The following is a 21,806-nucleotide window of genomic DNA, read 5'->3' on the forward strand; positions in this document are numbered from 1 at the left end:
ATGTGACTCACTTCCAACCTACTTGTCCTCAGACCTAGTTTGACAGCCACTTTATTCTTTGGAGCCAGCAAAGCAAAACTTTAAATGTGTTGCTAACTTACACAAAAACCCACAGTGTGTATTTAGTAACCCATCTGCTCTGCAAACAAGAACTCAGGTCAGAGGTGTACTGAACCCTTTGATTTAATCCAAGCAATATGCATGTTTGTAAAGTATTTACAAGGTCAGTATTTGATGAAAACAAGACAGGATGCACACTGCCTAGGTAAGCTCAGAGGCTTGTTTCCCCCATCCTCCCAAAGCTGGCATTTTGCAGGGCAGCACATGCTCTCAGTGCCTGTGCACAGTCCTCTCCGTCTCTCTCATTCACTTAGGGCTAAATCTTCCCCTCAGGAATGCATTGGGAAGGCTAGAGGAGATACCTATCCAGAAGTCTTACTTCAGCATCATTACTGATCTTCTGACATGTAATGTCTGTAGCAGGCATAGGTTGGTGCTTGTCAGAGAGGGAAAACATAACTGGAAAATTATATTGTACCAGCAGGTTGGCCTGCTTAATTCGACTATACAGATCACAGTACAGTTTGAGAGGAACCTTCTCCACCAGAAGTTACCTACTGCATGGAAGAGACAAACTTTTCACACTGACGCCATGCAAATGCTTCCCCATGTAATTTCAGCTAAGCTTTGGGATGCCTATGCATGCGTCACATCTGCCCACGTAACACTACCAAGTAAATCCTCAGTACATCCGCCAAGCTCCACACCCAGGCGTTCAGCTGGAACACAGTTATCCTCTAAAAACTTCAACAAGAAGTGTGTTTGTAATAGACCACCTTACTGGAGTCATGCAAGCAACCATGCTGGTCATACTCCCAGTGTAAAATGAAGACACTGTGGCTCCATGTGGGTGTCTGAAAATCTTGGAAAAAGAATGAATTAAAATGTGGTGAAGAAAACTGTGAGATTTAAATCCCGAAGCTATTCAGTTCTGTGATATTTTTCTCTGTACAGTCAGCCTATCCCTATCAAGAATAGATTTCTCTCTATTGCAAGTTCCTGTGGAATGGAAAGTGCACGCACATCAGAGCACTGGCCATCACAGCTGTCACTGGCTGACAGTTGTGATTCTGAATGTCTTTCTAAATGAGTTTTCTAAAAGTATATATATATTACATTGTCATATCACATGTATTTGTTATACTAGAAAGGCTTTTCCCAACCCTGCTATTTAGGCAAAAAGTTTAGTTTTAGGATCTTAGGTACTGCTTTGGACAAGGATAATGAAGTGAGTCTTTTTAAAAATATAATACAGTGTCATAGCACAAATAAACAGACCATGCCTATGACTTTTCTCTAGGCTCAGGACTGAAGTTTAGGCTGGAATGAAGGAGACACGCTGTGTTTGGGAAAGAAAACAATGCAAGTTCAAAAGGTCTTTTTGACTGATGAGTGAGTTTCTGACTGTTGAACTTTTAGGACCAATTTCTAATGACACAAAAATATACCCCTGTATAAATCATCAGTTCTGTTCTTTGTGGAAATCTTCCAGCATTTAGGTATTTAGAGAGAGTTTTCTTCCTTTATCATTCTTTGTTCAATGCCTGTATTCAGTCAAGTAGCTTTTTCAGGCTCAAAGAAGGTACTCCAAAAGGATATATTCTAAAGAAGCCTGGAAGTAAGTTCCCAATACAGCTTCACACCTCCCCAGATGCTCGTTTCAAATTAATCATCTGTTCTGGGGACAGCAGATGGAAAATAACGTTCCTGATAAAATGGGTCTAATGAGAGCTGGAGGAACCGTACTGACTGCTAATTTTGCAAGAAGTCCTAAAGAGATTTTTGATTGGATAAATGGGGAATATTGACGTTTAGTCTGCAAAAAAAATCCTCCCACTTCTCTGATACTGAGGAACTCTGACCAAGCAGATGACTGTCCAATCTGTTTTAATTTTGGCCTCCTCGAATTTAGGATTTGGGAATGACACTTGGCTTTATTTCTCAGTCACAGAAGCGAGGTGACGGCCTGATTTGAGTTCCGCACCACAGCTCCAAATCCTAGCATCTTTCTTCTGAGCTGCCAGAAAGAGGACAGAAAAAGGAGGAAGTACTTCTCACTTTCTGTGATACAAGCCAAAAGGACATTATAGGATCTCTTTTATGGTATCTCCCTCAAGAGAAAGGCACCTGAAGCAGCTCTGCAATCAGTTCCTACAGTAGGTCCTACCTAAACTGCTTTTTCTGGTGCTGTGCTGTTCTCCTCTGACCCCTCATTTTATACCCTTCCATCATCAGCCTTTTTCTGTCCTGTGTTTTACCTGTCCAGTTATACCTTCTTTAGCCCATACTTCTCTCTCTCTCTCTCAGGTCTTCCTCTCTTCCTTCCTCTCATACACCTTTCCCAATTTTCTCCTTCATTTATTTTAGGCTTGTCTGTTGCAAAGAAAGTAGAACCTGTCTAGCATACAGTTACGATAAAAACCATGAACTAATTTTCCCTAAAATAGATCAACCCTCTTTATAGCTCTCTTAAGTAACCACATTCCTAGCCATCTCCCTCCCTCCCTTCTCAGAAGCACAATGCACTCCCTGCTGTCCTCTTTTTCCTGCACCCCCCCAGCACAGGCTGCTCCTGCCATAAGCCATCGTCCTTTCAATAGGAGCAGTATTATTTTTGGTGCAGCAGGAACTTCATCCTGCCCTAGTTCATGCGGTGTACTTTGCCTTCTTTCTTCCTTGCATGATTTGTTGCCGCAGCTTATCATCACACGCGTTCTGCTCCCCTTCTGCTACTGCTTCAAAGCACTCCAGATTTTTTGATTTACCTCTCCTACTGCTCCAAGACGCTTAGTGATGCAGAGAACCTCCTACAGCCAGAAAGTAACTGTGATTTTTAGCGATGATGTTTGCTCTAACTATTTAAAGCACACTTAAGAAGACACATAATAAGTAGGTTTGAGGGAAGTGGTAGCAATCCACCCACTACGTTCCTTTTAGCTAACCCTTTAATTAAATATTAAAGATATGGTTCTCAGGAAGATTTAAAATAACCCACTGACAGAAAAAAGAGACAGGTTAAAAAACAGCAGAAAAAGAAATAATTCCCCCTAAAGACTTACCACACCTTCATGCTGGTTTTAACATAATTTCACTGTGCTGATAAGAGCTCTTCCAAAAGGAAATAACAAACCTTATGCTTTCCAGTGCTAGATCACTCTCTTTGTTCTCCAGGGAGTCACACTAGGAATTGCAAATTATTTGATGCTTAACTAAACATACTAGTTTCCTTTTTCATAAGGGATAGAAAAAAAAAGTTTATAAAAATTGAGTAAGTAAATTACTTGAAATGCTATTCCTCACTCAAAAGACACACTCTGGTGCTGGATGTACAGAACTGATATGCTGTTTGAGGGGAACGGTATATATATACAGATTATAGCATTGTCTCCCTGTATAAAAGGGTGAGATAAATGACAGCAAGATCTGGGTAGATTTGTGGTACAAAGCATTTCCCTTTATAACTGAGTGAAAGCACACCAGGTGGGCAGCACAAATGATCAGAGGAGAATGAGAAGAGACTACTGATGGGAGATTAGAAGTGCAAGAAATTAGGTATGTCCACATACCTGAGTGGCTCTGACTTGCATATTCGTTTTCGTGAAGGCTTTGATTATTTTTCTCTGTATCTAGCTGACAAAGCATTGGTAGGTTAACTGAGCAGTGGTTTTGTACTAGTACTGCACGAATATCTGCTCTGCTGCTTCTTCGCTTGTGTTTGAACTCCATTGTCCTCTGTGACTCTTTTGTTCTTCTATGATAGGTGTAGTTTTAAATCAAACTCCAGACCCCCAAACTCCCTAGAGTATAGTCCCCACTGTTGCTGTAATACAAACAGAAACTGGTAAACCATTTCGATTTGTTCTTGTGTTCGCCATACAATGGTGTTTCCAAACACACACCGCTCTTCTCCTCCAAATCAGTCTTACAATCGATACTGTCCTACTTTCAATTAAAGTATCACAACAGATATATCTATGTGGTGCTCAGAATCTCACAAAAGAAAACCTGTAACTTTAAATACAAGAGCTGACCAAAATGATTGAATTCCTGAGGCAACAGAAACGATACTGGTGATTTTATTCAGCACGTGTCCAATACGATTTTCCATTCGGAATCCACATTTTTTAATACTTTTCTATACCATTCTTAACATTACCTTCAGCTTTTATGGAGTCCCTTAGAAAGTTGGTTTTTTTCAATTTGTTTACCAGAAAACTTAAATTTTAATGATTAAATAATAGGACATTTATATACATCAGTGGGTTTTCTCAGATACTGGGCTCTAAGTACATACAATGTCTATTGAGTGAAAATAAAAAAGAAAAATTCCAGTCATGCAAATCATCTTACAAACCATGTTCCGTTTGACTTGAAAATTTTTACTGTTACTGGCATATCATTTCAAAATTAAACAGATAAAATTTTAAGGTTGCTTTGTCCATTTCCATTTGTTTGTTTTGCTGTTTTGAAGAACTGACAGGCCACATGCTACTGCAGAAGGTACTGGCAGGGTAATAATTGTTCTGCTACCACCAACCAACCCCTTCGAGCCCTGGTGTGGATGTGTTTTAAAAAACCACCTAACCTTCAGCTAACTGCACTGGTTTATTTCTGAACAGCACATCACAATATCAGCACAGAGAGCACATTGTAACCGGTTGGGTGATTCCACTTAATAATTTTTCAACACTAGGACCTTTCAGCATTTTAATTCTGGTTTCATTTTATGAATTAAAGGTCATATATAGAGCACAAATGAGGTCTAAATTTAGTCACAGCAGACCACAGTTCCACATAAAGACAAATCTTCAAGTTATGTTGACCTGCTAGGAGACAAAGATAAACAGCACAGCAAACATGTACCTGCAATGCACTGCTTCCCTATTAAATATTAACTGTTTCATTTACATTTAAATGAACTGAGCAGTAATGGATAGACTTTCCAGTACTGCCGTTTGGTGCTGCTGTCATGGAAAGAAGCTGAAGACAATGTGGGCTGTATGGGGGCAAATGACGCAATTTCAGCATCCGCTCAAGTGACTTCAATGATGACCATTCTCCAGTCTTGAAACATAATCCTACACAGCAATTTTTTTTTCTCTCCCTCTGTAAACACATCTGTTCATAAATAACTTAGATGTCTCCTTGACATTCATGGTATGTAACTGAAGCTGAAGTAGAAAAGGATGGGCGGTGTACAGCACTGAGGAGATGTCACAGTACTTTTTTTCAGCATTTTTGTCAAGTGCAGGTTGCTAACATCAGCCATCAGAGACGGGCGGGGTGACCCACCCATATTTTTCATGGGTCTTCACCAAACTCTTAAATGTTGCTTCAGCTTCCTTTCGACTGAATGACTTTTTTGATTTGCCAGCTTTTCTGCAGATACGGCCCTGCGCCAAACAAAAAAGAAAACCTTCATTAAAGACGTGAACACGCATCTGGAAACCACAGCTCAACTTTTCAATGCATCAGGCCAAGAGGCATTCACTTACGGGTACCAGAAAGCAGAGTTCCCAAACGCGAGCAGACAAATGCATTATTAGAGATGATTAAAAAGTATATTCAGTGAAGGGGAAAATTAAAAAAAAAAAAAAAAAGAGGAAAAAAAGACAGCTGCCGGACTACTTCTTCCCGGCGAGCCCCTGTGCTGGCGTGCTGCCCTGCATGCAGCAACCGGCAGCGGCTGCTGTGGCCGTGCCACGGGGCTCGCCTCCCTCTCTGCTGCACTGGGACCTCTGCCATTAAGTATTTGGCATGAGGACCCCCATGCCCACCCTGCATGGCCAGGGGGGAACTTCCGTGCGGGCAGGGACTGCGAGGCACACACCGCTACTCCACAGAACTGGTGCCTTGACAGAGCTGCGTCTCAGGGCTGCCCGTATTCACCCCTCGCTGCCAACGCACAGTTGTCACTAAAAATTACATCCATCCTACGAAACACACTCCATTCTTCTTCCTCCAATCTGACCCGTGAGAAATGAACAGCAGAAGTGCCTTAAACCAACTTGCTTCCAACTTACATCAAAAATTCTGATTTGTTTGTTACCCCTTCATGACAAGTTTGATAATAAATGAAAATATATCCATTTACATACACTGCATTTTTATTATTCTGCAATTAGATATTACTTCTAAATGCACAGCAGTATAAAATTTCAAATCCTTGTTTGGCAATAGAGACTTTTACTGAGTTATTAACAGCTTACCTTATTTTTCATATTGGTCTATGTCAATTACCAACTGAGATACAAGAAAGAATTATATTTGCAGATTAATACCACTCTACAAAAGTAAATATCTTAAAATAAATAAAATTAAATAAATACCTTGAAAGTATTTATGCCTATTGGATTTATCACAAAATAGAAGTTTATTAAACTCACTGGTCTAATAATTTTAATAATTGTTTGACAGACTGCACCAAAAGCCTTTTTAATAATGAATGGTATTTGATGAGCAGATATCACATTGCAGTGTTATAATTATTAAGAACCAAGTTAGCATGTTGTCATTTTTTTCCATTCTATAGCTCAAAATCATGCATTAGGGGGGCATCTTTTGCCTCTCTGATTTTACTGTCAAATCAGAATTTAAACCAAAAATTCTTCATTTGCAATTGCATGCAACAAATACTGAGAAAATAATCAGGTATATGGAGGGAAAAAAAGGGGGAAAATGGGAAAAAACAAAACAAAATCTATCTTTGGAGCATAAAAGTTATTTTTACAGACTAAAATGAGTAAGATAAGTCTGCATTGTGGACAAACTCTTTCTTTCTAGAAAGCTGTCACAATATTACAGAGGCTCTTTTGTGTTCAGTGCCGCTTCTACTATAACAAAACTATGGATACGTGAGAGAAAAAAGGCTGTTTCCTGCTCCTGTTTTAACAAATCATTTTTCAGTGCAGTTTGAGTTCTCCTTTAGAGCCTACCTTAACCAAAGATTAGGAACAGCCTCTAATTCCCACCTCAACTGATTCACAGTCAACTTATACCCACCCAGTTTTCACAAAAATAGCTATTTTACCTGTCGATGCTTTTTCTCACCTTTCTCTCTATTTCCCATTTACAGACTAGAAATGTATTTTCTCTTTGATAGACTAAACAGTGAGACACCTTCTCCATCCCATACTCATTTGGCAATTAATATGTCCCAAATAAGGATGATCTGAATGGTTCTCAATTTAACCCCAACCATAAATTTTCTTAGAAAATGCTCATTTTTAGTGGTGACAAATGGAATAATTAAATAAGACTGAGTAACGTATTTTTTAAATCTTATTTAATAATTATCATACATAATTATATAATGTATAATTATCAATCATAATTATCCTGCAGAAGTATTTTTGTTGTTACAAAACACATTTTGTATTTTCTTCCCAATCTGAGGTTTTGTTGGAAGCACACTTAAAGAAACATAGGAAAAGATAAAAGTGCAACAGAAGACTCAATCAGCACAGGAAATGCTGTCCTCAAAATCTCAACAAAGAAATACTTTTGAAAGTAAATATAAACTTACTCTACTAAATTTCTGCATCAGATCCATTTGCCATCTCCTATGTTTTACACATTATCAATCATTTAAAGTTCTGATGCCTTTCTGAATTATGTGCATAGCACCTAGGACAGTATGATCTACATATTCCCCAGCTTTAACAAAGTACTAATATTAAGCTGTACCTAGAAAAGGGATCTTTGCATTGTGAACAGCTATTGCTCTTGTTTGGTGTCAGCTACGTACAGCTTTCAAAGAAGGACAGTAAGAATTCTCTGGTGTTGCAATAATGTGGGGAATATCATTACATTATCTAAAATGTTACTGGAGCCATGGCAGATGAAATGGGCATTGTTTCATGAGTTTATTCTGATACTTTTTTGTTGTTAATGCAACGGATCATTAAACCCGCTTCCATTCTGGTACCATATGCAGGTTGTATGTAAACCGCACCATCAAAGACCAGCTAATTCTACCCTGCTGTAATCCATGTATTTCTATGTTTATACAGAAACTATGGGTGGCATGGTCAGCACTGTCTCTTATTAACCAATATCCTACCAGCTGTTTATAATTTGGATAATATTTAACCTCCTGGACTGAAAGTTTCCCTATTTGGTGCCTCAAGTAAACCTGGGGTAAAAAGAAAGAAGTGTGGAATTTCAGCTGACAGAATTCAGATGCTGCTGAGTCTATACTTGGGTGGTATCTACTCTCTTACTGAATTTTAGCTTTTCGCCATTCCTACAAAACTCTTTAAGTAAAAAAATGTCATTTTGGATGCAATTATAAAAGAAAGCGTCAAACCTTTTAACAGGCACCGTTACCAGCTCTGACTACAGTTTATTTTCAGACTGCTACTTAAATATGCAGTCATTTTAACTCAGGTCAGGAGCCTGCGAGCTGCTGCATTCTGCAAACACAATAACAATGGTAAATACAGTATGTAAATATAGTGCTGGCCACAGCTCTGTTGCACACAACTGCATTTTGACCAATGCCCAAACCTCATGCGTCACTACTGTCGGGGTAAGGAATACAGATAATTTTCACGGCCAGTGTTTTGATGTGTCCAGCACCATATCAAGGAAAGATAGCAAAATGATATCAGAACAAGATCAAAACATTCCACAAGAGATTAAAAACAACAGAGAAAACCTAAGAAAGCCTTTCATAAAGATATCAATGTCGACTTCAGCTCTGAGAAGTCGCACCAGGAGCTTATTTAAATACTTGCAATACTTCAGGCACTCACAGAGTGCCTTTCATAAAGGAATAACTGAAAACCTAATTAAAGAGTTGGAGAGAACATTTCAGATTTTGCCATCTGCTGTGACTTCATGTACTTTTCAAGATATAATTTTAACAAGCTAGAAACATATGAAAGGTGAAAGCAATGCCACAGCATCCAACTGGTTTATGCAGCCATGCTGAAATGCAGGGGGACGTGTGCTGCACTCAGCCTCCTCCCTCGCTCATGCTCTTGCTGTGCCCAGTCTGTGTGGCACAGTGAGCAATCGCATGCCACTCATCCAGGCTTTGCCCAAACTAATGAGCTTGAACAAACAGCTGATAAGGATCTAGTCTATAACCCTGATAATAGCGGGCAGAAAGACCTCCTGGAACACAGTCTGCTGTGGGCAGCCTTCTCAGGATCCTGATCATACCAAGAGACCAACCGCTCCCTCCTGCCATGTTCAGCAAAAGACCCAATGTGAATCTCACATATCATTTGTCCCTCTGTCCTGGTTTCAGTTGCAATACAGTTCATCTTCTTTCTAGCAGAAGTAGTGGTTTGGATTTAGTATGAGAATAACGTTGATAACATACTGATGTTTAGTTGATGTTTTAGTTGATGCTGAGTCAAGGGCTTTTCAGTGCCTTGTGCTCAACCAGTGAGCAGGTGCACAAGAAGCTGGGAGGGAGCATGGCCAAGTAGGGGATGGGGTAAGCAAGTGGCTGTGTGGCACTTGGTTGCCTGCTGCGGTTAAACCACAACACATCTACATATATGGACCACTGTGGGCAAATCTGGGAGCTTTTCTACTTCTAAGTGATGCTGCAGTAGTCTACATTTTTGCACAATCATGAACACATCTCCCCTTCAGAACACTCTGTGGCACTGAAGCACATCCACAAAAATATTCAACTCAACATCCACTAGCTCTTTAAAGTCTATCAGTACCATTATCAGCAACATGCCATGTTGATTCTTCCCCAACACCACCAGGTCAGAAGGCAGTCCGAAGATAGAGTTAAGTCCTGTACAGAGATACCAAATACGAAACCTGAAACTCTCGAGCCCTGTAATCCCACTACGACCATGTATCTGCCCATGTCTGGCCTGTGTGTCATGAAAAACAGTCCTGGCATTTCTACTGGTCTTTCCAGAATATGGACGGCCTCAGGAGGATTTCTTTGGCAGTAACAAAGGGATTTTGCTCTCTTGTCAAATCAACGATAGTAGCTCCCAGACCAAAACCCAACAATTTTAGCACAGCACACAGCACCAGGTGTGCTTCCATGCGTGTCCTGTTGGCACTACCCGGAAGGACAGGACTATATAATGGAAGTCAGCCTTTCACAGGATAATACAATCACCAAAGTGCTGGCTGGAAGGAGCCTATGGTGGTGTCCAAGTCCACCTTAGACACTTGGAGCTGAACTGCCAACACAGGTCAGCTGTGGCAGTGCACAGTCAGGTCCTGAACCCTTTCAGGTTGTGTTCAATCCTCTCCTCATGCCACTCCTTGTTATACTAGGTCCCAAATTTTCAGAGATTTATTGTACACAGTTATCAGCCCTTACAGGACTGATGTTATCACGGAAACCACATAAGCCCCTGTGCTACATGTCTCTCAGATGTCACAGCAACCCTTTAGGCAGATCCAGACCATTTTTCTTGGACCAGTTAACAAAAAGCTGCATACATTTCAAGCGCACAGCTAAGAGACTCAGAAGCAGGCAAGCCTTCACGTTACTAGCACAGCTCTTAACGCAAACTCCTCAGCCCTGTGTACCTTTCATTAATCCTGGCAATGCAAATAACTCAAGGCTGGTCTCCCAAGGGCAAATCATACCTGCCTTCTGAACATGGGGCTAAACTTGGCCCATCATGTAAGCCAGCTTAAGGATGCATGGATACAGTCTCCATTTTCTGCCTCCATCTCTTAGCAGATCTCTACAGTAGGCTCTACTGACCTACCTCTAGGTAGAAGTCAAGAGACAGAAAACAAGCAAAGGTTGAGAGAAGTACACAAAAGACTGCAGGAAGTCACTGTGCCACACACAGCATCTGTGGTGATCCCCCCAAGGACAGGAAAGAGATCCACAAGGACATGCCCATTTTCCAAGTCTGTTGTCCCAGGCTTCTCCATGAATGATGTAAAAACTCTGGATTTCTATGTACTGAAGCATGCTATGAATTTTGGGTACATAACATGTTCCGTAATGTGCCAGTGACTAATGACTTTGGGCCCCAACTGTTCAAAGCCACATACCATGCAAACATACTCAAATCTTTTCTGATAAGTAACAGAGGAACCCAGTGCTTAAGCAGTCTTATCCTAGAATATTTAAACAAGTTTACAGAGAAAAATATTTCCACTGGCTTGAGAGAAGCATTCAAAAGTAGAGCGATGCTAAAGTGAGCTACTGTCATGCTCTCAGTGCAATGATTGCAATGTGTCACAACATCACTGTTAGAGTGCAATATACACAGTCTCTCCCCCCAATTACATGGTTTATAATTTTTTTCCTTCACGTACTGATGTGGCACAGTTAATCATGTCTCAAAAACTGCACACAATTTATATTGCACTATATATAATTATTAGCTATAGCTAAAACAAAGCAGTATAGAAACTGATACAGACAAATACCGTTACTGTCACAGCATAAGCGAATTAAAAATGGGATGTTTTACTTCAAATGTGTAATTTCTGAAGCAGTATTTCCATGCCTTTTTTTTTTCTCCTTTTTAAGAATAATCCATACAAAGAAGTGAAAACTTAGCGAGTTCCGGCTTTAAAGCATCCTATAAATTGCGCCTTCTGGGAGTATAACTGTTCTTTGTCCAGGAAAACGAAATCCAAGTTCCAGCTGAATAATCATTAATGCTCATTTGTCTGTGTGCAGCCTAGTGCCAACAGCTCTTAATCGATAGAAATGCTTACAGCCCCAATCTCTGACAGCTACAGAGCACTGCGCTGCTCTTCTTCACCTTTCCCTAAGTCTCAGCACTGAGCTGGCAGCGTGACTTCAGTACAGATAAGCGTTAAGAAACTCCCTTCCGGCATTTTATGGGTGGAACAAACTCTGTGTTGGCAAAAGAACAAGAAAATATGGGTGGCTGGCTACATTCTTAGAAGGTGCCTCAAGCTGAAGGTGCCAGGGCTTACAACATGGTGGGCTTCTGTCAAAAGAGAGAGTCCCTGTCCCCTGCCACCAGATGGGCACCTGCTAATCTAGGTGACAGCAGGATGTTTTCTCTTTGAGTCTTTTGCTGAGCTACCTGGACTACCTTTCTGTGGAATCATGTACCAGCAGAGTTCCTGAGAGCCAGTCCAGGTGAGAAGTTTGGGAACATGACAGCAACTCTTTACGTAAGTCCACAAGTCTTCCACTCACGAACCTGAAGTTACCCAAACCAAACACAGTCATGGTTATAAACCCAACCAAAGCAAAGCAAATCATCCTTTGTGACAAGCTGTAAAGGCAAAGGCACTACAGTCCAGACAACAACATCTATCTCCACATTTCCCAAAGTTTTACAATGCTAAAACAAAAAAAGAACAAAACAGTAGTAAAAAGCAGGCTGCCTCTGGGAACATTTAATCAAGTTAAACTCAAATTTAGTAAGATCAGAGTCACAAGCTGACGTGCTTTTCCCTTGCTATTTATACAAATGTGTCAATCTCTTGACTGCGGTATGTTTCATACTGATGCACATGGATATCTACTCAAAGAGCCCCCACTTTTAAGTGCTTTAAGTACATATCCTCAAATGACCTTTGGGAAGAGGGTTATCTGTATTTTACAGGTGGGAAAGAGGAATATAGTGAAGTTATATGACTTGCCCATGGCTGCACCTGAAGTCAGTGGCAAAATCTGGAAGCTTAACTCAGATCACCTTTTCTCAGATCAAATGCTCTAACTGTGAAATAACCTCCTTCCCCCAATACTTTTAGAATCCTAGAAATATTTTAATTGAAATAATCTTATCAAATTTACAGAAAATTTTATATCTATAGAAATTCATAGAAAATTTGTAAAACTAGTAACATCAATTTCCTCTGTTTTGCAATGCTTTAGGGTTTTTATACGGACATGTATTATGGAAACAAGTCCTACACTTCTTACTGCAGCTGAGGGTTTGTTACCATTTGTAACTCAAACCTAGAAACAGGGGAAATATGTAGTCATTCCACAGCTCATAAAGCCTGACTGTGACAAGCATCTGAGCTCTGAGCCATTTCATAATGCAGGCTTATGTCTTCCTTCCTCGGGTTTATTTTCATTCATCTTTGAATGCAGGTTTGGGGACGTAACTGACTTGTAAGTCTACCAAGGAGTCACTGCAGAAGTCCCAGGGGTTTTGGAGAGCCTGTGCAGAAGGGGATTAAATCACTGAGGATCAACAATTTTAACAACACACACAAAATTGTGAAGTACATAAAAAAAGACATATTCCAAGGACAGACTCCACAAATGCATGACGCAGGCATGTATCTGCCACACGAGGCTGAGGACAGGCATGCCTCATGTATCCTTCCCCAGTGTGACTTTTAACTGGAATGGGGCAAATCAGACTGGTACCTTGATCTTGTTTCAGAAGAGGAATCACCTGAACATCTGAAGTGTGGTGCCCACTTACCTGTTCTGTGCAGTCTGATAGGGACTGCAAATTAATTTTCATCAAAGTACACCCACACTTCTCCCTAGCTTAGGCTTTTTCAATTCCCAGTGCAGTGCTGGTTTCACCAGCCAGCCAGGTTAGGTAACAGTGCCACATCCTTCCTGTGTAGCTTGTCCTGTGACTTCCAGGATCTACTCAGTTACTGCTGTTTGCAGACTGAGTTAAAGACCAACACCATGGAGTGTTCAGCACCCTTCAGAAATGACCAATGGAATACAACTCAGACCAGCCCCCATGCTTTCAAAAAATACAATGAAACCTGCTATTCCATTGACAAGTACGACAACTGGATCCTGTGCACCTTGAATTTAAGGCACATTTTAAGCCATTTAGTCAGCATAACGACTGCAGTCTCTGAGGTTCTCCCTGTTTAACCACGGAGGAATTGCACCCAGCAATCCTTCCACCTCCCATCTCCCTTTGCACTGAACATCAGTGCTACCTTTTTTGATATTTACAGGAGAAAACTGGAAACTGTATGTGAAGGACCGAATATGTCAAGGAAAAGAAGAGCTCTTCACTGACTCTCACCAGCCCAAAGGAGCTTAGATGGGAAAAAGAAACACAGCCAATATTGTGTTACTTAACCAGCATCCCGCTTTGTGAGAGCAGATGCCCACACGGGGACATGCCTCGGATCATGCCTAGCAATAAGACACTCCCAGGATATGAGAAGCTGAATTACTGTGGAGTTACAAATCTTCAATCTGGAAGTCTCCAGTCACGCATGGAAATCCCTGGGCATTGTGTAGATGCTAGGAAAGCTGCATATTTTCAAGGCTAGCCTGTATAAGGAAGAGTAAATCTTCCTCACAATAGAAAGTGGGTTACTTATGTTACTCCTCCAGGATATCACCCTTCAGGTTCAATACAGTATCTGACAAAACATCCCAATGCTACATGGTTCTCTCTGCCTGAACACTTCCACTGAAGAAAATGAGCACTTCTTTTATAACTCAGGGAAGAAGAACCTTGCTCTTTTGAGCAATTTTCTTACAATCCAAAGCTGCAATTCTTTCAAATTCTTATTTAGGAGATCAGCCAAGTATTGCCAGGAAGAAGCAGTTCTCCCTCCATAAAAGCATGTTTTAAAATAAGTAGGTTTTTTTTCAATTTAGGGATTTAATTTATTTGACGACTATTTTAACATTAAGGATGATAGTTGAAAGTATTTTAAAATTTTCATTTTTATGCTTCAAAGGAAGAAAATGGAGATTATGTCCCCCCTGCTTTTTAAAAGAATTAAAATAGCTTCTTATTTCAATGAGTTGGAATCTGTGTGTCTTCATTCCTCTCAGTAGAGTTTATTTGCATAATAATAGTGGATGGTCAGAACAGCAATATATCAGAGTACACATGAAGAATATTTTTTCAAGCCTGTTCATCAGGCCCAGCATTTAACATAGCAAATATATATGCTCCCACTTAAATTTCAGCTTGACAACCCTAGGTTTCTCAATTGAAATAAAAGAGACATCTAGAAGGCCAATAGATCTGTTTTTCCTCTGTAGTGAAACAATACTCTGTTACCTCTCTGGCCCAGCATTTATACCTTTTAACGGGGAATAAGCCCCTTAAGCACAATCTTTGTCTCCTCTGTCATCTTTGTATACGAGTCAATGTGTTTTTCACCTATGGACCTAAAGCAACATTTCTTCCCTTGATGATAACCGTCATCATTTGCTCGGGCAACCAATCGAAAGCAAAAACCAAACCAGTTTTATTTTTTAAGGCCCTAATAGGAAACAGTGGCTCCAAATAATTCAGAGGCCACTGTGTTCTCTGTACCTTTCTGCAGCTTTTGAGATTAGCTGATTTATTCATGGCTACAGTCCTCAGACCCAGCATCTGGAGTATGAAAACCCATGGATTTGCAATTAATTTCTGCTATACATATTTGAAAGACCTAGAGTCTGCTGACCTCCTGGACACTGTGCAAGTCCCATCTGCTATCTGCTCGTTCACACTTTTGTTTGAAAAGGATGAAGAGGGAGTAATTTAGACTATGATTAACAGCTACCTTCTGTAGCTGTTTTTCATAAAATAAGCCCATTTCTCCTGTTTCAATCTTGTAGAAGTCAGCTGGGATATTCGTATCTTTAAAATGAAAAGATAAATCCATTCACTAGTAATAAAAGGCATATACCATTTGAGGCAAATGAACACGATTCCACTGTGGTAGTTCTAATGCTACAATGTGAGGGATCAAAGTACTCGATACCAGCAACTTTTATTTGAATTCAGGAACTTTTCCGATACAGAATTAAAGCTTAACTACAAACTCTCTCTTAAATTACCAATAAACCATTTTAAAGGGCTAAAAAAGGAATAACACTCAATGGGCCACTTCCATGGCCCAGATGACAGACAGACAAGATACGAAAGCTCTGCCTAGACAGGCATGTTGAACAGTTGCCCTCAGGACAACAAACAACTGGTATTTAAATTACTTCATTAGCATCACCCCACCTCCTTGGCTGGCACCCTGGCTCCGAAGCAGCAGCTCGAAGCGACTGCATCACTGGTTCAGCAGGGCCAAGCTTTTGCCTGTGATGACAGGAGTCAGCGAGCAGCTGACTGTTCAGGAAGCAAGTACAAAGTCACCCCTTAAAAAGCAAGGCTACAGTTGAGTTAAGGACAACACCAAGTTTTTTAAAATAAGATTCTGGATCCCAGACAGATAAACAGTCTTCGGCCTTTGATGTACTGAGAATTCCCCTCAAGATACTGACTAGAGCTGTGTGAATAATTGATTTTCTCAGCTGAATAGCTGAAGCAACCAACCAAACAAACCCCAACTTGTTTGTTAATTAACATTTTTTTCCTTGAAAACTGGGAAAAAGAAAGTTAAATTTTGGATGGTTTAATTGTTATATTGAAAGAAAAATAATTTCTCATTTTAAACATTTCTCTTTATGGTAAAAAAATCTAAAAATGCATTACTAGATTCATGATAGGAAGCAAGGGTGTGCATCCCATAAGGTAGGACATCTCTTAAGCAAGGTCACCTGAGGCATATGGTTCCTTCTTGGTTAAATCTAGAGAAAGAGATGCTCTGCTTTAAATCCAGTCCCTGGGAGGCACGCTCAGGTTTGGGAACCTGGAGTCATGTTTCCCCACATACGAGGGCAATGCTGTATTGAAAAAGAGCTAACTTAACTTCTCTATTGCATGCTTATGTCTCCTTAGACACAACTTCTGAGTGACATCCCATGAGATGTCAGAACAACTTATCTCAATTTCTCTTTTACTCTGCTCAAAGTTCTGTGAAATCCATTAAAAACATCTGCATTTGTCAAGAATCTTGACTGTCTGAAAATGTATTTTCAATGCTAGTTTTATCTGCTTTTTGATCATTTTGTCAAGAAGCAGAAGGTCATACATGTTCATAGTTATTATTAGCTCTAATAACAGACCAAGAAGTGCTGTGTTTCTCTCTGAAGAACCAGCAGAGAACTGCAGTGTTACAGTTAGTTCAGCAAAATGGGACTGATGAGAAACATTGCATGAAATCAATCACCTTAGTTTTATCACTTGAATCACCAGAGGAGGAAGATGTGCTGGTGAGACATTCAGCCCTGCTCACTCACGCTGGTGCCTATGCCAGCGAGGCGCACTTTTGGATGCGTCACAGGCTGGAGTATTCGCAGTGATTTCATGCTAAATCATGGTGCTGCGAACCGGTGACATTTCTCTGGAAGGTCCCATTGACCCACCAGCGGTGGCAGTGCCTCATCTCCCACTCAGCCTCAGGCCACTGCCATTTGCTCAGGCAGGGTCGTTCTGAGGTGGTGGAGAGCGGACCTCACCCTTCCAGCCTTGCTGATTAACAGTGAGCATCTTGAATATTTTATGCTATTCCAGAGTGCGGGCTGCTTACAGAAATTACAGAATTTGGCTGGTGACAGCCATCGCTATTTGTTCAGGACAGCTCCTTGCAGGCACCAGGACTGCCCACGGCATGGCAGGAGTCACCCAAACCTGGCCCTGCAGTGCTGGGGAATGCACACCCTGGCCCCCGACACTCCATCAGCTCCATTCTCATTTTCAAAAACTAAATGGTCAAAAGTAGATCACCTGTAAAATGAAACGAGGATAGGGGAGCGCCAGTCGTATTTTGAGCCCTATTATGCAATGGAGTGGGGATTACATAACGAGGGGAGTGCAATTACAGAAACGTGGCTCCCATGACACGGAGCCCGGCTACGGTGACAGGCCAGCAACCCATCATAGGCGACACCTCTCTAACCCAGAAAATAAATTTATTGACAGTATTGCCTAATAACCTTTGCAATTGGAATGAACAATCCGAAAGGTTGAAACATGCATGTTGTATCTATTTAACTACTAATTTACTTTGAGCAATTTATTTCTGACTTTTTTTTATCCCACACACATTTTCTTTTCATTATAATTGACTTTGTAAACTTCTGGCAGAATGTTATTGGAACCCTTGCTTTTTAAATGTGTTCATTAATGATGCACACATAAACATCTTCTGTTATCAAAAACTGCTACTACTTTCTGAAAATCTCTTAAGTGGTTCAGGGAAGAAAATTGTCAGATTATATAGTTGAGAATTTATTACTAATAAAACAATTCAGTGCTTATCTTCACTGAGCCATTTTATGATCCCAGTGAATCTTAATTTAACCCCTTTAGCATTCAACACTGCAGAAAGGGGTGAATTGTTCAAAAAACTGAGAGAATTTAGCACTGTCCTTCTAAATTAATGTTAAAAATAACAAGAACTATGGCCTCTCTAAAAAGAGATGGGTTAACAGTAAGATGCAGTAAGAGTAGCTACAGAACTTCAACATACACCAAGCTCAGTGTTAATTAAAATTCTTTTTTTTTTTTCCGGTAGATGTTTTTATATCCCAAGGTGACCTAGGAAACTTGACCTCTTCAAATGAAGTGCAGAGAAAAATACTATCTGATTAAAAAAAGGAGCAGTAGGCCCAAATCAAATAGGAAAAAAGGAGGAAAAGCCACTTACAAAAGAGCCTGTTGAAAAATCAAAATTAATTTTCAGTCTTAAGAAAAACCAAGCCTTTAATTCTGCTCATGTAAACAGTTCCATAGAAAGAAACAGCAGTAATCTCACTTTTAAGCAAATGAAACATACGTTATTATTTACTCTTTTTCCACCTACTTGCAAAGATACAAATTTAATAAGTTACTTAGTATCATTTACTAAGAGACACGGAGCTGTGCATGTCCCCTGAATTCAAGGGCACTCACAAACAGGAAAACCATTCTGTCACAGATATGTGTACATTGCCCAGTACAATAACCATAAAGAAGGACTGCCTACGAGCTTCACCAGCAATGTTTACCCATTTATTAAAAACGGTTTATGGAATACTTCTCTTCTAAAGATATTCTGCAGGAGAGAAAGAAAAAAAACACATAAAACGCATCGATTCAGCTCAGACGAGATCCTCTGCCGGGGGGACCCGATCACCTCCTTTGAAGAGGAGAGATGGCAGGAATCGTCAAGCTGCTGCAGCTGCAGTACATACCCGAAATTACTTGTTCCTTTCAGGCCGGACGATTTGAAACCGGCATAACTTTTTCCAGCAGCTCAGGCAGAGATTCCTGGTGTGACCCCGCGACACAGCTCAACCCGGTGTGCCAAGCCCCAAAGCCGGGTCGCCCTTTCTTTCCCTAGGGATGCTATGCGGGACAGCACAGACAAAGACCTGGGGGCAGCAGCTCCAGCTCCGCCAGCGGCAGCACTGCACGCAAGAGACCAGCGAGTATGGCCGACTAGTTAGTGAAGGGCAGGAGACGGGAAGCTCCAATCCCAAACCCCACTGGAGCCCGGAGAGCCCCTTTTGCTTTGGGGCGAAGGAGGTGCCCCCCTCGAGGGCATGATATCCTGGTGTGCCACAGGCGGCAGAGGAAAGCAGAGGAACAAAAGCCGGGCGAGAGGACACGATGGATGCATGTGCTCCTCGCCCTTCCAAGCTGCCCCGTACCTCTGCTGCACCTGCCCGAGAAGGGACCCCGGAGCCGAACACGTGTGTCCCTGCCTCACCGGTGACACCAGGTCCTCAGGGAGACCTGCCACCCGGGCCTGGCCAAGGTCAGCCGCGGGCTGGCCGCCTTTGGGGTTCCCACCCGAACACCCGCACGGACCCGCTTCCCGAGCGAGGGATGCATATGCTCCTCCCCGAGCAGGGAGCCCTACCTGCCCCTTGACCAGGCTGGCGGCGAACTGCCTCATGACGGCCTCCACGGTGTAGGCGCTGGACCAGCCGCGGGGGGTGAGCAGCTCCATGCAGATGGCCCCGCCGTCCAGGACGTAGCCGTTCTCTAGGCGGGGGCTGAGCACCCTCATGAAGGGCGGCGAGAAGGGGAAGTTGTCGGGGAAGGTGAGGTTGAGCAGGATGTACTCCGTGTTGGTCTCCTTCATGTCCTGCCACAGCACCGAGTCCTTGTCCACCTGGTGCAGCTTCACGTTCCAGTCGAAGAGGCTCTCGTCCACCAGCTCCACCGAGATGAAGCGGTCGCTGAGCCGCGCGATGTCCTGCAGCTCCTTCATCAGCCGCCGGGTCCGCACCTGCGTGCAGTGCTGCTGCCGGCCCGCGGGAACCAGCGCCGCCGGCCCCGACCCGCACCCGGGGCCGGAGCCGGGACCGGGCCGCTGTGCCGCCTCCTTGCCGGCGCCGGGCTCCCTGACCACCTCCCGCGCCTTCTCCCGGCCGACTCCCGAGCGCGCCGGCTGCGGGGGCTGCTTGGCCGGCTCCGGCGCCTTCTTGTTCTTGTGGCCCCCGGGGCTGCCCTCGCTGCTGCTGCTGCTGCAGCCGCCCCCGGGGGGGCCCTGCGGCTGCGGCTTGTTGCTGCTGTTTTTCTGGTTGCCCCTGCCGCGGAGCGAGGAGCCCTGCTGGCTGCTGCTGCTGCGGTGGTGGTGGTGGTGCTTGGGGTCCTCCGTGTCCCGGCTGTGCAGCCGGATCAGCCCGATTTTCCGCAGCAGAGTGGCCATGTTGTGCGCGGCTCTGCGCTCCCTCCCGCCTCTGTGCACCGGTGGGGCTCTAGTGTGGTTATGATCAATTTAAAGCCCGGCTCGGCGGGTTTGCTGCTGGCGGGCGGCGAAACCCCTCTCCGCCGGTCCGGGTGGCGGAGAGGCGGCGGTGCCGCCGCGGTGCCGGAGGATGTGCGGCCGCCCCTCAAACGCCTCCCCTGGCTAGGGCTGCGGCGGGCAGCATTGCCGCAGCGGGGCTGCTCCCGCGGACATCACGGCCGCGCCGCCGTGGCCATGATCTCGTGAAAAGGAAGGAGGATCGGGGGAGGGGGGAGAGAAAAAAAAAAAGGTAGGAAGAAAAAAAAAAAAATCCCCCAGCCGCCCGCACGGGAGAGCCCGCTCCCTCCCCCCGCACAGCCGCCTGCGCTGCAGATGGCTTCCCCGGCACCTTCGGATCGCGCCCGGCCGAGCCAATCCCCGGCGGCTCCCGGCGGGCCGGGCCCCGCGCCGCGCCGGGCGCCTCCCCCCGGGGCGGGCGGCGGGGGGATTGGGAGCCCGCCCGCGCAGCCCCTGCTGTGCCCACGCTGGCCCGCAGCGCGCCCGGCCCTTTGTTCGGGGAGCGGGGCCGCTCGCCCGGGCAGCGCCGCCGCAGCCTCGCCGCGCCGCCTGCGCGCCTGGCGGCACCGCCGCTGCGGGGCTCGGCGGGGCGGCGGCCGGCGGGCAGCGCGGGCAGCGTCCCGCTCCGCCCCGCGCTGCGGCAGCGGCCCCGCCGGCCGGGCGGGCCGGGGGCGGCGACGGCGGGGAGGGGCGCCGGGAGAGACCCGCGGGTGCGTGGGCAGGTGTTGCACACGTATGTATCGTATGTGTGTTTGTGTGTGTGCGTGGCGTCGCTCGCAAGCCCGGGAAATGATACCTTGGCAGCTCAGTTGCACGTGTGTGCACATGGACAGAGCCCGCACGTAATGCAGAGACATAACAGCTCTCTATGGTCATGTGGCATTTAAGTGCATCAGCGTACGTGTATTCACACCTACACACCTAAACAGATCTAATCACATATGTAAAGCATCTGCCTATAAAAATGGGAACTTATCTATAAAAGGGAACTTACAGAAAAGATGGGGCAAGACTGTTTATGAGAGAGTGTAGTGACAGGACAAGGGGGTATATGTTCAAATAGAAAGAGAGTAGGCTTAGATTAGGTATTAGGAAAAAAACCCTTTACTATAGAGGTGTTGAGGCGCTGGAACAGGTTACCCAGGGAAGTTGTGGATGCCCCATCCCTGGAAGTGTTCAAGACTGGGTTTGGCTCTGAGCAACCTGTTCTAGTTGAAGATGTCCCTGCCCATGCCAAGGGG

General features: G+C 43.7%; 1 protein-coding gene across 1 annotated transcript; it reads right to left on the minus strand.

Annotated features, from left to right (window-relative positions):
• Positions 1–4,119: 4,119 nt before the first annotated feature.
• Positions 4,120–20,821, minus strand: UBE2QL1 (ubiquitin conjugating enzyme E2 Q family like 1). Its single transcript, XM_027743261.2, has 2 exons — positions 19,675–20,821; positions 4,120–5,453 (listed from the first exon to the last, which is right to left on the minus strand). The coding sequence occupies exons 1-2, from the start codon at positions 20,467–20,469 to the stop codon at positions 5,322–5,324; spliced, it is 927 nt and encodes a 308-aa protein (XP_027599062.1). The 5' UTR covers positions 20,470–20,821; the 3' UTR covers positions 4,120–5,321.
• Positions 20,822–21,806: the final 985 nt, after the last annotated feature.

Source organism: Pipra filicauda, unplaced genomic scaffold, assembly GCF_003945595.2.
Source record: "Pipra filicauda isolate LSUMZ 115617 unplaced genomic scaffold, ASM394559v2 scaffold514_size685291_pilon, whole genome shotgun sequence".
Lineage (NCBI taxonomy): Eukaryota > Metazoa > Chordata > Aves > Passeriformes > Pipridae > Pipra > Pipra filicauda.